This window comes from Helobdella robusta, assembly GCF_000326865.2.
Source record: "Helobdella robusta unplaced genomic scaffold HELROscaffold_13, whole genome shotgun sequence".
Classification (NCBI taxonomy): Eukaryota; Metazoa; Annelida; class Clitellata; order Rhynchobdellida; family Glossiphoniidae; genus Helobdella; species Helobdella robusta.
The window spans coordinates 3,575,749-3,594,057 of NW_008703718.1; the positions used below are offsets into that span (position 1 = coordinate 3,575,749).

Genomic DNA, 18,309 nt, shown 5'->3' on the forward strand with positions numbered 1-18,309 from the left:
TAGTATTTTATGAGTTTGTTGCTGGTGTTGTTGCTGGTGTCCTTGTTGTTTCTCATTAAAGCCGTTTCAGCTTTGTACATATGTTTTGTTTCAAAAGTCATACAAACTCGATATTTTTTCGTGTTGTTGTTTATTTAGTTGTTGTGGCTGTTGTTACTGCTGTGCAACAATTGATAAGTCACAGAGATACGATACTAGATTTATTTCCGTTCTTTATCATTTTCTAATCAAACTTTCTTAATACACGAACTGTCACTGCATAGCGTACACACACGTAGTTAGTATGATAGTCTTTGAATTTCGGATAGACACCATTCGAACCAAGTCACAGCGTCATAACGGTGATTCGAAACATGGCAGTTCTACCATATGAGCCATCTCCTCGTCAATTGATTTGTTGGGATTTTTGAAATTTCTTGGTGTTTATTGGTATCGATTTTGTGGTTTCTGAGTTTATTCAAAGTTCTTAGAACTATTTGTTTCTTATTTTAATTGAAAATGGTAATTACAAGAAAATTTTTTTTAAAAATTTGTTTTAACTGTTAGAATAATTAACTACTTATAGAACGATTCTTATGATTTTGGGTGAGTTATTAAATATAGATTTCGGGTATTGTTAATATTTTTCTTTTCATTATTTTCTTCTTATTTTGTTTTTCTTCTTTTTATTATTATTAATATTAATTGAAATATTATTGTTGTTAAGGTTGTTGTTGTTTGCAAGAATGCTAGGAACTTTTGAAAGGGTTGGTGTGTGAATTTATTTTTATTAATGACGGTTGGGTTGAAGAGGCGAGCGATGATGACGACGACGACGATGATGATGATGATGGTGATGTTGGTGATGATGATAGTGATGATGATGATGATGGTGATGATGATGATGATGGTGATAATGATGGGGATGTTGAGATTGACGGTGATGGTAGTGGAGATGATAATTATGAAAATGTTGATGATGATGGTGATAATTACGACGATGATGATGACGATGATGTTTTGACTTCTCTAACGATTATCACTATTGGAATCCTTGTATTTATTTTCTACATAATAATATCAGCAACAATATTTTAATGATTACGGTGATGATAAGTGATATGATTAAGTAAGTAGCAATGAGTATGATGATGACAAAAATGACTAGAAAAATGATGACATTCTCAAAGTGAATAATTTGCGACAATGACTGTGATGATACAGAAGAAGAAGAAGAAAAAGAAGAAGAAGAAGAAGATGATGATGATAATTACACAATTGAAGAAGATGATGATGATGACGACGACGATGATGACGATGACGATGACGATGTTGATGATAGCAAAGTTAAGGAAGATGACGAAAATGATAATGATGTAATGATAAATTGCATTGCATTTCAAAACAATAACAAAAACAACTGCTCGCCTTCCATTGTTATTTTTAGATATTATTCCCTCTCTCTCTCTCTCTCTCTCTCTCTCTCTTTCTTTCTTTCTCTCTCTCTCTCTCTATCTCTCTCTCTCTCTTTCTCTATCTCTCTATCTATCTCTCTCTTTCTCTCTATCTCTCTATCTATCTCTCTCTTTTTCTCTCTCTCAATAATTTTCTTTTTACTTTCTGTTTTTCTATCCCCCTCTCTCTGTTTTGTTCCATATTTCTATTATTTTCATTTAATGATTTCCACTAGTTCTATTGATACATCTTTTTCCCTTCTCGTAACAAAAGTCTAAAAAAAACTTTCTCTCCATCTTTTTCTCTCTCTCTTTCTTTCTCTCTCTCTCTCCCTCTCTTTCTCTCTTCCTCTCTATGTTTTTTTTTCTATTTCTTTCTTTCCTTTTTTCTCCTTATCTTTTTTCCAACTTTTCTTTGTTGAACTTTTCTAATTATTATCATTATCCATCATTCTATCATCCCATCACAGCTCCTCAGTACTGCCATCCAAACAAATTTTTTTCATCCGATTGTAAGAATTTCTCTCTTCCTCTCTTTTCTCTCTCTCTTTTTCTTTCTTTTTTTTTTCTCTCTCTCTCTCAGACTGGCTGCAGTATGCACGCGGCATTATTTATCTCTCTATTTCTATTTTTTACGTTTTTCTTCGATTTTTTCGTTAATTTTTTTCAAGTATTTTTTTTTCAAAGATTTATGTGTGAGTTTGATCGTTATTCACGAATGCATGTTCGTTCGTTGAAGCAGATGAATTGTATGAGTGCGATTGTGTTTGTTGTCTGTCTGTGTGTGTGTGTGTGTATGTGCACGTGCATGTGTGTTTTTGTGTTTGTGCGTGTGTGTTGTGTGTATGTGTCTTTGTGTTGTGTTGTGTGTGTTGTGTGTGTGTGTGTGTGTGTGTGTGTGTTACTACACGTTCTTGTTGTAAATATATTTTCAAGTTAATGTAATTAAAATCATTACACTTTAGAAATTTTTTTAAATAAATACACGTTTATAAACATTAATCGTTTTGCATGTAGTTGATCTGTGTGAAGACAAACATTTTACTTTGGAATCTGATGCATCTGTCTGAAAATCGTGAAATTTGTGTTTGTGTAAAAAACTGGACACACGAAGAACAAACTGTTTTCATGGAAGTGATGTAATGTTTGCGTTCGTTTCGTGTTTGCATCCTGTGATTCGTGTGAAGTGCGTGTTGAAGAGATGTGGTGTGCAAATGTACGGATGTGCAAATGTTGATGTGTGCCTGTTGGTGTGATGATGTTTGTTGATGTGTTGTTTTTGATGTTTTTTGATGTGTTGATGTGTTGTTGTTGATGTTTGTTGATGTTGATGTTTGTTGATGTGTTGATGTGTTGATTTTTGTTGATGTGTTGATGTGTTGTTGTTGACGTTTTTTTATGTTGATGTTTGTTGATGTTGATGTTTGTTGATGTGTTGATGTTTGTTGATGTTGATGTTTGTTGATGTTAATGTTGATACTTGTTGATGTTGATGTTTGTTGATGTTGATGTTTGTTTTGCGTTGACGTTGAGACACAAGCAGAAGTGGTTTTGAAGATTTTACGATGCGTCAATAAATAAACATTTCCTTGTCACACGGGCCTATGCTGTTTCCACTTGTTGCACTTGCACTTGCGTCATCGTCATCATCGTCGTCTTCGTCCTCATCGTCGTCTTCGTCTTCATCATCGTCGTCAATGTCTTCGTGGTTTGTTGCGTTGGAGGGTTTCAGATAACTGTTTATATTTATTCTTTTATGTTAATGTGTCAATTGTTTGTTTGTTTTTGTATGTTAGGATGGTACTTGGTGGGGAGTTACTGTTAACTGACGACCCTTTCATCGATAAATGCTGTTAGTGTCTTGCTCCATGACTAACTTACGCTGCCTGTTACATGAAAAAAAAACCATCCCAATTTGAACAGGTTTGGTTTTAGTTGTCAATTTGAAGTTTTGCCCAAATTTTGGACGCAAACATGAAAGTTTGTAACAACAAAACAAAAAATTTTGAATTTAACTCCAATAACAAATAACAATATTCGGACACACACACACCACACATACACACACCACACACACATACACACTCACACGAACATACAACCTCCCACAATCACACAATCATAATTACATAAGAATGGTACACATCTGCGTGCCTACATAATACATACAATTCTTTACGTACATGTGTGTGTACATTTACACGTACACTTTCAGCCAACGCTAAATCAAAAAATGCACCAAAGAAATCGGTACCATACGTGTGCGTGCCTAAATAATGTATGATAATATACTTGAAATTTTATTTACGTGTGTGTGTGTGCGTGTGTGTTTAAGTATGTTTGTGTGTGTTTGTGTATTTATGCGTGTATGTGTGCTTCTTGTACGCTTGTAAATCTAGAAAAAATAAGACGGAGTAATATCATGTACTGAACTGACCGCCCCTACCAAATTGAAAATACAATGCTCTCTGTCTGCTTTTCGTACGTTCGTTCGTTCGTTTGTTCGTTGGTTCGTTCGTTTGTTTGTTTGTGTATGATTATTTATTTGTTTTTTTACTTATTATTTAGTCAATTTTTGTACAGCTTCATTCGTACATGTTTGTGCTGAACCTGATAACTAAAGCTACGTAATAACTTGAACTTTCAATCGTAACCATCGACTCGTATGTAATCGATCCTTGCATTCAAACGCAAACTCAGACAGTGCAATCGAGATACATACAACATACATGCATACTTACATGCATACTTACATACATGCATGCATACTTACATACATATACAATGCATGCTTAAGTACATACATGCATATTTTCAATTGAAAAAAACTCTACCCAACTTGCATCATTTCGTGTGTAAAATTTTGTCAAACAAAAACATGGATACATCGACAGTTATGATGAACCGCATTCAACCACACACTCATATAAAGTATCCTAAATGATTTTAAACGAAATATTCGTACATTCGTACAGACAGCAGGCGGGTTATCTTCCCATCACACTCATCATCCCTTTTGTGAAGTGTTGCTGTGAGTAGGTAAGTATAACAAAATGAGTGGGAGTAAGAAGTGTATGAAATTCACACGTCACACATTTCAAAGAATTTCATTTTTATACATGCAAGTTTATAATAACCAATTACTTTAAAAAATAGAGACAAAAATACAAGAAAAAAATACATATATAGAGACATAAAGAAAGACATACATGGAAACATACATGGAGACATACAGAAAGACATACATGAAGACATGCATGAGCCATGCACGGAGACATGCACGGTGGAGACATGCATGGGATTAAAATTCGCCACCCTATTCAACTGTAAATGTACTATAATAAATTAAAATGAGCAGTCAGTAGTAAAGGAAAAAAAGTAATGGAGCGCAAGCTGGCTCGGCAGCGTATAAACAAAAATGCAAACGTATAAACAAAATTAAACGATTGAAAAGATTCACCGAACAAAGGAAAAAGCACGTTTGCACTGCAGATGTACGTACGCGTGCCTGTCTGTGTGTACGTCTGTGTGTGTAAATGTGTGTTTGTGAGTGTGCGTGTGTCTGAATGTGTGTGTGTTTGTCGGTGTTTGTCAGTGCGTGCGTGTGCGTGTGTGTGTTTTTCAGTGCGTGTGAGTGTACGTGTGTGTGTGTGTGTGTGTGTGTGTGTGTGTGTGTGTGTTATTGCGTGTGTCAATGCTGAAGAACTTTATTAAACCACATATCTTCCGTACGCACACGCAAGCGTCCCTCAGTCATATATGTAGTCTACATTATACTTATATACATACATATATATATATATATATATATATATATATATATATATATATATATATAATTTATATTTATATGTATAGATTTAAAATTGTAAATGGAAAATCATACTCAATAAACTATGTTTTGAATGAATGTATTGATAGATATATATATATAAATATGGTATATAAATATGGTATAAAAATGCGAATGAACGTTTTCACACAAGCATAAATCCAAAATTGCACATATGAACATTACTCAGGTTTCGTTCACTCACATTGTTATTCTTGCTCGTGCACGCATTAGAAACGCACACATACGCATGCGTGTATGGGCACACGCACTGAACTGAACGCCACTGTCGCCACCACTACCACCACCACATCAACAACGGTGAAACAGACGCACGTGTAAACATACGCAAGATATGTGATCCTGAACGCAAATAAAGAATAATTAATCTGTTTCTGTATTGGTATGGCTTGACGATTTTTTCTATTCATGCAAAAAAAAAGATCATTTTATTTCTCCCGCCAATTTTTTATTAACTAAGAGCAAAATGAATATTAATTTTATTTTTAAAATTAAATTTCTTAACTTTCATTCGTTCTTAATGACAATAAATTGCCTAGCTGGAAGTTTTAATGAACTGACTAGAAATTAGTTTTCTTCTTACTTCTTTTCAGACCAAAAGTGGTCTCTAAACATTTTAAAAGTTCACGTTAATAAATATTGTATGAATTAAAATTTATTGTAATGTTTTCAATAAAACCTGAGAATTGTTTGAAGCATTTAATATTTAGCGGGATATATTCGTCTTAGTAGCTAATGATATCAGTTAGCGTTATAATGGCGATCATTCACTCCTTTGTCTAACAATGAAAATAACTCTGAAAAATTTTTAAATTATTTACTATCCACAAGAATTTTCCTAATTATTTTTAAATTCTCCTCTACTGCAAAAGTGTAGGATACACTCACTCATCTGTGTAGCAGTCACATCATCTGCTTGCCTTGCCACACATACACACACATACACACACACACACACATCTCTAATTTGTTACTAACAACATACCGCATATTGTGTGATGTTTATTGTTAGATATCTATCAATCAGTTTCCTACTCTGTCTCATTCATTTCTTCATTTCACGGGTTCTCTCTCTCTCTCTCTCTCACACTCTCTCTTTCTTTTTATCTCTCTTTCCCTTTCTCTATTTTGTGTAGTTCTGCTGGTTGGTACGTGTAAAAAGACAAGAAAACGTTCCTTTTTCTAGCGGTAAATTGATACAAATTTATGACTTTTGCAGTTTAAACAAAATGATTTTTTACAAAGTTAGAAATTAGCGGAGAACTTTTTTAATTATATTTCTGCATCGGAATAGCGGGACAAAACGCCGAAAACTATTTTATTAAGCACCAAACCTCTCTGCTTTCTTTCTTACTTTTTTTCATACTTTTATATTTTTCCAAATAAGAATTTCGTTTCTGCATTTTGCAGGCTTTCCACTTTGATACCACTCTTTAATATTAGTTTCAATAAGTTAATTCATCTCTAAGCACCCTTTTTTCAGAGTTAAACTTTCCCCTCTACACGTGTTGAACACGCAAAAACCACATGGAAAACATACAAATTTCCATCTGCACGGCATGAACCACACTGCAATCCACATCCAATTACCGCTCGCCTGTTTTTCTTTCCACTACTGCCATTTTTTCAGGTATTTATATTAATCAGGATGATGTTGATGACAGCCTTGGCGAATGTATTTCTGCAATGGCGGCACTTATTTAATAACAAATCCGTCCTATAAATAGCAGTAGCAGAGAAATTAATGATGACTTTTTTCGGTTAGATCGTTCTTTTCGCAACTCATCAAATCCTGTTTTGAAGAATTAACAAATCCAGTTTATGGTTTATTTATAAAAATAAAATTTTATATTGTCAAATTATGAAAAAGTTTTTAGCCTCTATTCACTTTTGAAACACTTGATCAACTGATTTGATTTGATACACACACACCACACAAACAGACACTTACATGACACCACAAACATACTCATACACACAGATTATTCACACAAACGATGCATATACACACACACACACGTATATATATATATATATATATATATATATATACATACACGCACACCTGCTTTTACGCACACACACACACACACACACACACAGAGGTGTAACAAACAAACAAACAATACTTCATGACTTTTAAAAGGTGAGACAATTAAACAATTGTCTCGGTGCATTCTAAGTAGAACATTCCGGGATTAAATTCATTTCATTTTGTAGAGGAATATCTAAAAGGAGGAAGCCATTCAATGAATGAATGAATAAACGAAAGAACGAACATACGAACGAACGAACGAAAGAGCAAATGAATGAACGAATGAATGAATGTGTTGCATAATAGTCTCATCTCCACATGCTTCATGTATCTGAACGCTGAACGATGAATGTCATAAATACACGTAGGTGTGTGAACAATTACGAACGTTCAAACATTTGCGAAATACAAGCTGCTACACTTTGAAAACTAAGCGCACATATTCACAATCATGTACTTAAATCTGTATAAAAAAGGTGAGAGCTCCACAAAAAAATCTACACAAGTATAATTATAAAGAAGCAAATAACACACAAAACTGCATAAATGCAGATGCAGGCATTTCAGACACCTACGTACGTACACACACAGTGGGATGGTAGCTCAGCCACAAAAACACAAACGTGCACCCACCAAGCATTCACACACAATGCACACATTAGCATGCACTGATACACAGACCAAACATACAAACATTCATACGCACAAAATGCACGCAAATGCATTAATTCACTGACGCCAGCACACAGGCAGCACTCGAACACACGCATGCCAACGCACGCAGATATTTTGCTCTGGTAATAATTAGAACGTTTTATTATAATGAACGTAAACAATGCTTAGGTATAATGTAACTGGATGGAAGAATTTAGTGAGAGAGATAGTATACGTTGCTCGATTCCTTGTTTGTTGTTGTTCCTTCGTTCGTTTGTAAAGGAACATGCCGCCGATGAACGCTCGTTTCCGAAAACGTTTAAACAAATGAACAGAAACACGTTCAAACTTGTTCACACTTTCTAAAACGTACCTACATGCGCTTATTAAAAATTCAAAAAAGGTTAGGCTACATACACATTCCGGCATGGCACTGTATACACACACACACACACACACACACACACACACACACACACACACACACACACACACACACACACACACACACTAGCCTATCCTACAATAGAACAAAATTTTAGATTAAAAAACTGAAAAAAATGCAAACGAAAACATGGGCATCGATGCATATTTGCGTACGTGTGTATCATTATAGCACAACACTCATTTGTTGTAAACACACAAACACGTGAAGGCGGGCACTCACAGACATTCATTTGCAAATATATCTTCATTTACCCTTTATTAACGCACTTACATAGGCGATGCATGCGCACGTACGCACACACTTATTTGCACGTACGCACGGAAAAAAGGCACGCATTAGCATTTGTACACAATGATGTAGGTACGATTGCTCGCGCGTTTGTATTTTCTTTCTTTGTTCGCTAAATTGTTCTGTGGAAATTTTAAATGTAACGTTGTTGTGCTGTGCCGTGCTGTGCCGTTGTTTCTCGTTGTGTAATGTTTATTACTATGAGTTGGCTACTTTACGGTGCTCTTGTTAATTTGTACTTGCTGGTTTTGTTGTCTGTTTTGCTATGTTGTTGTTGTTGTTTGTGTTTTTTTTTAGTTTTTTCGATAATTTGAACTGGTTTTTATCCACATTTCAATAATTTTCTGTTACTGCAACTCTTTTTAGAGGTAAAACTTGCAATGAAATGAACTCACAACAACGAAAATAGTCGCAACAACATCATAACTAATATATACAATTATCAGTAGTAGTAGTTGTAGTGGCAGTATTGTTGTGTTAGTAATAAGAACAACAATGGCATTAGTGATATGCACCGATCGAAGCACTTGCACTGGCACTTGAAACACAATTAATAGATTAATTATTATCGCCCTTTTCATTGCCCTTTATTGCTATCTATCTATTTATGTGCGTGTGTGAGTGTGTGTCGACTTATGTATGTGTGTGTGGTGTGTGTGTCTTTATGTGTGTGTGGTGTGTGTGTATGTATGTGTGTTGTTCGGTGATTGTCGACATGTGTGTGTATGTGTGTGTCAGTTTGACTATTCATGTGTTGTATGTTTTTCTGCGTCTTTACAGGAATGTCCAGTTGCGGATAAATAAACTATCGAACTAATAAAAGTTCTAAAAAAGACTTTTTTATGCGTAGGAAGGGTCAAAAATTGAATGTGATAAGCCAAAAAAACTTTGTCAGTCACACTACCACAACTTTTGACCCACCGTAAAAATTTTTAGACCCCTCGTGAAAATTTTGGCCCCCCGTGAAATTGTCAACATTTTCCTATTTCTGACCCCCCCACCCTGTCAAAGTTGTCTGGATCCGTCACTTTGTATGTCAGTGCGTGTATTTCTGCGTGTGTGTTTATGTCTGTCTGTCCGTCCGTGTATCTGTATTTTTATATAACTGTGGGTATGTCTCTACCCGTGTATGTGCATCTTTATTGCAGTCTTGTCACTTTAATTATATATTTATGTTGCGGTTGTTTGTCTCAACTTTCATAGCATGTATTTAATGTATTTATTATGGACATCCGTATATGTTAATTTCGTGGTTTTTAAACGAGAAGGATAACATATACAATAAACACATAAAAATTCGCACAAACACACCACACAAACACACACACAAACAAACGCACTCACACACACACACACGCACGCACTCACACACGCACTCACACATGCCACACACAACGATCTTTGGGTGATATTTAACAACGGAAAAGTTAAATTCTCTTAATTGCTTGCTAATGTGTTTGTCGTCGTCACTTCATCTTACCGTTATTTGGTAACTTGTTTATTGTTTGTTTGTTCGTTCGTTCGTTTGTTCGTTTATTTGTTCATACGTTTGTTTATTTTGTTAGCTCGTTTGTTTGTTCGTTTGTTCACCAACTTAGGTATGTACGATTTGCCAAATGTTTGTTAATTTATCTTTCCTGCAATGTTTGAATGTGTCTACCAGAATGTTGTTGAATGTGTGAACATGCACATGCACACGCATTGCAATGCAGTGTGTGTGCATGTTTCTCTGATACGTATGATATGTAATATTAATGATATTATTATTATTATGTTCATTATTATTATTATTAAAAATAATAAAAGTTATGTGTCTTTTAGATGGTTACAAATTATTGAAAACTTCTCTTCGAATTTTTCATTCTAAATGACATATTTTTCTGAAGTTTAATTTACCATTAACATATAATGAAAAAAAAATTAATTTTTTTTCGCAAAATATGATGATGATTAGTTTTTATAGTCTGCAAACTAATTATAATAATTGTGTCCGTGTTTATCTCACTTCCAGACATAAGACCGTTCAAATGTAAGTTCTGCAGTTACTACGCAAGAACTAACAGTCAATTGAAGGTTCATATGATGAGGCATCAAGGTATTTCAATGTTTTGTATCATTTGTATCATCTGTATCTTTTATATTTTTGGTATTTTTTGTATCTTTGGGATTTTTTATATCTTTTTTAAATCGTCTGCATGTTTTGTATCTTTTGTATCATCCGTACCATTTATATCATCTGTATCATCACCATCACAACCATAATTTTCTAAAACATCAACAAAATTACCAACTTCTTCACCATTACCACAGCAGCCACTATCATCATCACAACAACCATCTTCATCATCATCACATCATAATCATCTTCATCACAACCATCATAATCACGACCAACTCCATCATCATCAACAACAAAAACTCACAACCATCATCATCACGACCAACTCCATCATCATCATCAACAACAACATCAGGAATCAGACAGTACGTTTGCCACTTGTGCAACTACAAAGGAGTGACTCAGTCAGATCTGAATAGACACACGAAGTCACAGATCCATGTCTTGAAATCAAGGAACGAATGCAGCCAGTGCTCCGAGGGCTTTGTGTCTCCTATGAACCTCGCCCAACACTGTAAAGATCGACACCACATTCAGCAGGGCTCTTAAGAATTTTTGAAAATTTAAAAATTTTTTAGATTTGGTTCTTATTTGGTTTTTTTGGCTGTTAAAAAGTTTTTTGTTGTTGTTTTTTTCATGTTTTGGGTTTATATTTGATTGATTGAAATTTTAATTGTTGAGTTTGTTTATTTTTTTTCTTCCTCATGTACGATGGGACTTGCTATTTTTGAAGATTTCATTTTAGGGTGATTTTCATTTGCGTGTGGTTTGGAACAATTCTTTTTTGTTTTTGCCTCGCTGACAATTTCCAATAAAATTGTTTTTATATGTTTATTTATTATTTTTAAATATTACAAAATTTTTATCTTTATAATTGTCGTTTTTGTTACTTTATTTTTTAAAAAATGAACAAACCAGCTTGTTAATCGTTTGTTCGTTTGTTGGTTTGTTTGTTTGTTTGTTGTTTGTTACGATGTGAAATTAATTTTGTGGACAATTTTCCTTTTTCTATTTTTAATTTGTTTATATCCATGGTTTATATCCTAATTCAATTTTTAAATAGTAGTGAAAATGATTTTATAACATTATTATTTGATTGTACAGACGAACGAATGAATGATTAAATGAATGAATAAATGATAGAATTAATTAATAGATAGAATTTGAAAAATAACCTATTTTTAAATTTGACGAGTTGAAAATTATCTACAATGATTATTCTAACATTTTCAAATAATTATCTCACATTAATTGATGATGAAAATATAATAAATACTATTAAAAGTTTAATTCATGCAAATTGTTTGTTATTCTTTATTTCAAGTTTTATAACGACTGATCTCAATTTTCTATTTAAATCTGATTGAAATGATTGAAAAATTAAAAACTTTCGTTAGATGTCAGGAAACTTTCTAAATTTCATTTTTGTTAATTTAAATTCCTCATGCCATAAGATCAGTGTGTTATTTTTCCAATAGTGCTTTCACGTTTGTTTGGATTTTATTTCTATTTTTTTAATTAAAAATAATTTAAGATATATTTTCAAACACCAAATTTATTTTTTAATTTTTCAATCTCAAAATCAACTGAATCAGAATTTTATTGAATGTAACTGCTGTTTATACTGGCAAATAATTTATACTTTTAACTCACCACAAATTAAACAATCCTTCTTAGATTAACTTCAAAAAACTAACAATTCATCCACCTATCCATCCTTAATCCATCAATTCTTCCAACCATCTATCTATCCATCCTTCCCTTCATTTATCCATTCATCGATTAATCTAAAATTTTACAACTATCCATTCCTTCATCTATCCATAACTATCCATCTATCCATCTATCCATCTATCCATCTATCCATCTATCCATCTATCCATCTATCCATCTATCCATCTATCCATCTATCCATCTATCCATCTATCCATCTATCCATCTATCCATCTATCCATCTATCCATCTATCCATCTATCCATCTATCCATCTATCCATCTATCTATCTATCTATCTATCTATCTATCTATCTATCTATCTATCCAATAATTAGCTAACGAAATTTAAGGTCTCAATAGAAGGACTGGCTGATTGACTGCATAACTTTTTGATCAATCAACCAGCTGCTAACATTAATGACTTATTTTTCAATGTTCACATTAAATGTAAATATTTGTGTTTTACAGATTAAAAATCCGTGTATAAAATATAAATTATTTTTTGGTTTCAAATTATTGCTGGGTGTAAATGATTTATTGGGTTTTATTAGTTTAAAGCATTGTGTGCTTGTGTGTTTTTGTCTATGTGTAGGCATGTGTGTTTTCCTGTGTTATGTGTTTGTCTGTGTGTGTGTGTGTTCAGATCAACAAAGTCTTATTATAAACAATAATCGTTGCGTTAAATACAATGATAATAATCTGTTGTGCAAAAAAACTTGTTTTAAAAAGATGGCTATTTTAATTAAAAAGTTGTTGTTAGACTTTTGTGAAGAAAGTTGTTTCATTATCGTTTATTGAAAACAATAAAATTGTTTACAAATTCATTCAATAAAAAAGTTGCTTATTTTTTTATTATATTACTCAAAATATTGTGTTCATAATTATCGATAAATATGAAAAAAACTGAACTATAAAATAATTTAAAATAAAGGTTCACTGGCAAACAGTTGGAAGGATCAATACATTAAATAACTAAAAAAAAAACTGAACTATAAAATAATTTAAAATAAAGGTTCACTGGAAAACAGTTGGAAGGATCAATACATTAAATAACTAACTCACTAATGTATCATATATATAATTATACAGTTCACGATCGTATAAACACATATTCATTATTCTACTGTAATATTTTACATTTATTTGTCCTGATATATTTACAACTTGTTCTCTGGTGGTTAGCTGATGAAAAATTTTCAAAAATCTACCGAAACAACCAAAGAAAATTGGCCCGACGAAAGTTATGAATTAGCTACCAAAATGTCTCGTCAACGCATGCGATAACTAACTAATAACAATCACAATTTCTCTTCTTTGTTGTTGTGAGATTGAAATGTTAAAGAACAGTAACAAGCAGTAAAGACAGAATCGACAGAATTTTGAAAAATCTTGTTAGGAATGATGGCAGGTAACGTTGGAGGAGACTTGGTTGAGATTTCTCCAATGTTATTTTTCTACCTTCAAATGCTTGAGTTTTGCGCTATCGAGTATCAATTTTTGGTGTTGTTGATGATGTGACTGATGATGAAATTGATTGGAGTTATGTTGTTGTTGTTGGTTATGATAATGATGATGATTGTGATGTCTGTGACTGTGTCTTTGCGAGTTTGATTTTTCATTTGGAATTCCAGCTGACTTCGCGGTTCCTGCCTCTCCGTTCTGCCCATTGCCACTGCTCCCACACGCCGGAATGACAGATCCGTACAAGTGCTGACAATCCAGTGGTTCCCAGGTTGTCGTTGTTGACGAGGGTAAAGACGATGGAGTGTAAGGAAATGGAAGAGAGGATGATGAAGACGATGATGGTTGCAGTGACTTTGAAACCAGTTTTTCGTAGTCAGACATGTCGACATTTAAGTTACTTTTAAGAAGTTCGTTCGCCAGTCCGTACCTGTACATGCTGATGAACTGACTGTGCAGTGGAAGGTCCGTCGGCAAGGATTTTAGATTGTGGATCAGATGGTTGTTATGGCATATTTTGTTGAAGTCCTCAGTCGTTGTGTGATCGTTGCTTGGCAAACAGTGGCTCAAATGTGGGAGATTGAGAGTGCTCTCAGATAGGATTGATTGTTTCAAATATTGTTGGTGTCGTCGATGATGTTGTAATTGTTGCTGCAACATTATCTGCTGTTGTTGTTGATAGTGTTGGTGTTGGAGTTGTTTGAGATACATTTGTCTCTGATGGATGTGGCTGTGATGGGAATGTTGATTCAAGTTGAATCTCGACAATAAATAATTTGTCAGTTTTTCTTCATTTTTTAAGTTTAATTTTAAACCATCTTCTTTCGACAATGCTTCACCTAACGTTGAAATTTTTTTCACTTTACAATCAACATCCTGGTAATTCAATTTGTTCTCACTCTCCTCTGCTTGGATACATTTGTGGATTCTCTTCTCCTTTCCATCGTTGTCGCCATTCTCCTTCGCTGAATCCAACTTTTTGTTGTCATCAGCTTCATCCATCAAGTGAGCGCCATGTTTTGAAGTGGGATATTTGGTTGAGTTAAACCAGTCAGTGAGTATCTGAGATGCGGCAGTTGGTGAGGATGGTGATGACGAAGATGCTGATGATGAGCACTTGTCTGAATTGTTTAATTTCATGCTGTTCAAAACTGCGTCACTGTTTCCATCGTTCTTGTAGTGATTGTTTTTCTTGTCTTTATTCTGAAAAATATCATCACCTTCTTCCATGAACATCGAATCTCTTGATTGAAAACCATTCACAAAATTGTTAACGTTGTTCCTTGCGTTGATATCATTGGCACTGCAGTTAGCACTGCCGTTGTTTACAACTCCTTCATTCCTGTTGTGCAACTCCCAGTACGGAGCACCTGCGCGGAAGCTGCTGACGTACGAATATCGAGCCAGAGCAGCGGCGTTCATGGCATACGTAGCGTAAAAGTTGACTCCAGATGGGTCACAAAAAATGTCATTGGGGGGCAGATTGTGGGGATGGCTGGCGTGGGGAGGGTGAGACATGGAGAGGGCTCCGTAAGACCAGGCGGCCATTGAAATGCGCTGTCGTTTGTCCTTCATTCGACGATTCTGAAACCAAACCTGCCATGTAGGGGAGTAGGTCGTTGACGATCAAATGGGAAAAAAATAAAGCGCTTTATCTTTATTTTTATTCCTATAAACAATTATAAAAAATTTTTCGAAGTAATATTTCACAAATTTAAAATACCCCACTTTAAGTCATAAATATTGAATAAAATATTAAACAATCAAAGAATATATAAAAAAAAACTTCATTGAAAAAAAACTTTCCACCCTTTCCATCATCATCTCTCTCCAAATTTTTACCCCTAACTCACTTTGATGGTGCACTCAGGAAGGTCCAGCTGACTAGCCAACTCACACCTCCGTGGTCTCGATACGTAGTTCTCCTTCAAGAACTCTTTCTCCAATTTAGCTAGCTGTTCTCTTGTGAATGCAGTTCTATATCGGCGTAGCTGGTTGTCATCGTATTGTTGGTAGGTACTGTTGAAGTTGTTGTTGTTGCTGCTGGTAGTGTAGTTGTTTGTGTTGATGTTGGAGGTGTTAACATTGTTGTTAGTGTTATTGGAACTTATGTTGTTATTGTTGTTGTTTGCAGAGGAAACAATATTATTTCCGTTAATTTGTGTCAATGTGTTTTCCGAATAAGAACAGCTTGGTGAGGTGGAAGTGATGGAAACCTCATCGTGATCCATGACGTCAAGAGTGTCTTGTTGCATGTTGAAATTGTTGTTGTTGTTGGAGTTGTCGAAGTTAGTGTGGTGATTATTGTTGCTGCTAGTTTTGTGTTTGTGGTTTTTGTTGCCGTTATAGTCGCAGTGCGATGTAGAGATATCTGTTTATAGTTTTAAGAATAACTGGATAAATTTTGTATACTAAAGTAATTTCAGTTATAAGATAAAATTTATTTCATACAAAGTAAAACACTTTATTTACTTTTATAATGATCTGGGTGGTTTCTGAAGTAGTAATATCGTTCGTCGTCATCGTCGTCATCGTCCTCCTCACCAAAAACTTCATCGTCGTCGTCATTGCTATTCAGTTCATCCCCATCATGTTCATCATCATCTTCTTCACAATTGGTCTTAATCATTTTACTTTTCGATTCAGCGGCACCAGCATTTTTACTTTCTGAAGACGTATTGAATTTTCGATTCTTGTTCTTACTTAGCCTTGTTTCTCTGCCCTGTGTGCATTTTTATTAAAAAGTTTATCAAAATATAAATTTAACAGAAGCAAATTAAATTAAAACTTTTTGTATAACTTCTGTAAAAAATGCATGAAAAATCTTATTTGAATTATTTATTAACAATCTTAACAAGTCTTCTTCATACTTCATATTTTTCGTTTGAAACATCGTCATCAGTTATATTTCCATTATCACTGTTATCTTCTTCATCATTTTTACTCCTCTCCAAACACCTTTTCTCTTTCTTTGCGTCTTCTTCGTCATCGTCACCACAATATTTGACGTCATCATTATTGCTGTCAGTGGCGTCATCAACATACTTAATGCCATTTGATGTATTATTCGAATGATTGGACGTTAAGTTGAAATTGTTGTTGTTGTCGGTTTGATATTTAATTGTGTAGTAGTTGTTAATGTTGTTGTTATTGTTGTTGTTGTTGGTGTTGTCAATGTTGATGTCTTTCTTGCTGGGATGTGTGCTAATTAATACGGGACCATCTTCAAAAGGTCTGTGAATTAATGCAGAACCTTTAGTTATGTTTATACTGTTGTTGTTTGTGTTGTTGTTGTTGTTTGACTTGTTTGTGTTGTTGTTGTTGTTGTCGATGACGATGTTATCATAGTTGTTGATGTATTTGGTGCTGCTGATGTCCATATTGCAGTTGTTGTTGTTAGCGCTGCTGGTAGGTTGATCTTTTAAAAGCTTTGTTGTTGTTGTCAATTTATTTGTTGTTTCTTCTGCTGTTAACATTGAAGTTATTTTTGTGTAATTGGTGTCAATGTACTTTTCAACAGTATTAATTTGTAATAATATAGAACAGTTAAAACATCAATTGTAAGTTTCAGTTTTAAGTATTTCTCCCGATGTATCTAATGTTAATTATTGAAGTTTTTCTACTTACAATGTCAGAGTTTGATGATTTAAATTTTACACATTCCTGTCGCAACCGTTGAATCACTTGAAATTTTTATGTAGAATCATTAAATGAAACGACCTCTTCAAAGTTGTTAGGCATCAAACAAACTTAATTAAGTTAATAATGCCGAGACAAACATTAAACTTTACAACTTGATTCTCAAGTTCCTTCTTATGAGTTCATCTTTATCACTTTCATATCTCGTATGCTGGTTTTGAAGAATTCAAGCATAACATAAACAACCAAATCATTTATTTTTGATTGACAATTACAGTTCTACGCAGTAAATAATTGAATAAAAACTAATAAACTAACCAGATATAGAAACAACAAACCAATGTACAAACGAACGAACAAACAAATGAACAAACAAACGAACGAACAAACAAACGAACGAACAAACAAACGAACGAATGAACGGACAAACAAATAAGAAAGCGATAGACAAAAAGCTGCGAATAGACAACGTTTAGAGACTGGTCGCTCCTATTTATAGGCGTTTGATAATCATTGATCCTTCCCATGGCGCGTGTAAACAATTACACAGGATCACATTGCATTGCAACATCACATACAACATTCTATTCTATCTCTCTACACATTCTTCTCTATCCTTCTATACATTATATTCAATCTTTCTATAAATTCTATTTTAACTTTC

The 18,309-nt window shown here is 33.9% G+C and overlaps 3 protein-coding genes across 3 annotated transcripts; 1 reads left to right on the forward strand and 2 right to left on the reverse strand.

The window, feature by feature from the left end:
* Positions 1 to 2,559: 2,559 nt before the first annotated feature.
* Positions 2,560 to 6,689, reverse strand: HELRODRAFT_168524 (hypothetical protein; the record flags this gene model as incomplete). The annotated part of the gene is made up of 4 exons (XM_009014373.1): positions 2,560 to 2,677; positions 3,017 to 3,169; positions 4,956 to 4,957; positions 6,621 to 6,689. 4 exons carry the CDS (start codon positions 6,687 to 6,689, stop codon positions 2,560 to 2,562), a joined length of 342 nt encoding a protein of 113 aa, XP_009012621.1.
* Positions 6,690 to 8,352: 1,663 nt separating this feature from the next.
* HELRODRAFT_168525 (hypothetical protein) lies at positions 8,353 to 11,379 on the forward strand (the record flags this gene model as incomplete). The annotated part of the gene is made up of 4 exons (XM_009014374.1): positions 8,353 to 8,378; positions 9,078 to 9,079; positions 10,723 to 10,806; positions 11,186 to 11,379. 4 exons carry the CDS (start codon positions 8,353 to 8,355, stop codon positions 11,377 to 11,379), a joined length of 306 nt encoding a protein of 101 aa, XP_009012622.1.
* A 2,376-nt stretch (positions 11,380 to 13,755) lies between these two features.
* Positions 13,756 to 16,919, reverse strand: HELRODRAFT_109728 (hypothetical protein). The gene is made up of 4 exons (XM_009014375.1): positions 16,877 to 16,919; positions 16,479 to 16,728; positions 15,860 to 16,377; positions 13,756 to 15,602 (listed from the first exon to the last, which is right to left on the reverse strand). Exons 2-4 carry the CDS (start codon positions 16,633 to 16,635, stop codon positions 13,992 to 13,994), a joined length of 2,286 nt encoding a protein of 761 aa, XP_009012623.1. The 5' UTR covers positions 16,636 to 16,728; positions 16,877 to 16,919; the 3' UTR covers positions 13,756 to 13,991.
* Positions 16,920 to 18,309: the final 1,390 nt, after the last annotated feature.

Bases quoted from the DNA above. Each gene is read 5' to 3' on its own strand.
- HELRODRAFT_109728 (XM_009014375.1), bottom strand. From the start codon at position 16,635: ATGATTAAGACCAATTGTGAAGAAGATGATGATGAACATGATGGGGAT. The intron at 16,378-16,478 runs GTAAATAAAGTG...AACTATAAACAG, and splicing joins CCACCCAGATCATTATAAAA to ATATCTCTACATCGCACTGC. The intron at 15,603-15,859 runs GTGAGTTAGGGG...CCTACATGGCAG, and splicing joins TTCCTGAGTGCACCATCAAA to GTTTGGTTTCAGAATCGTCG.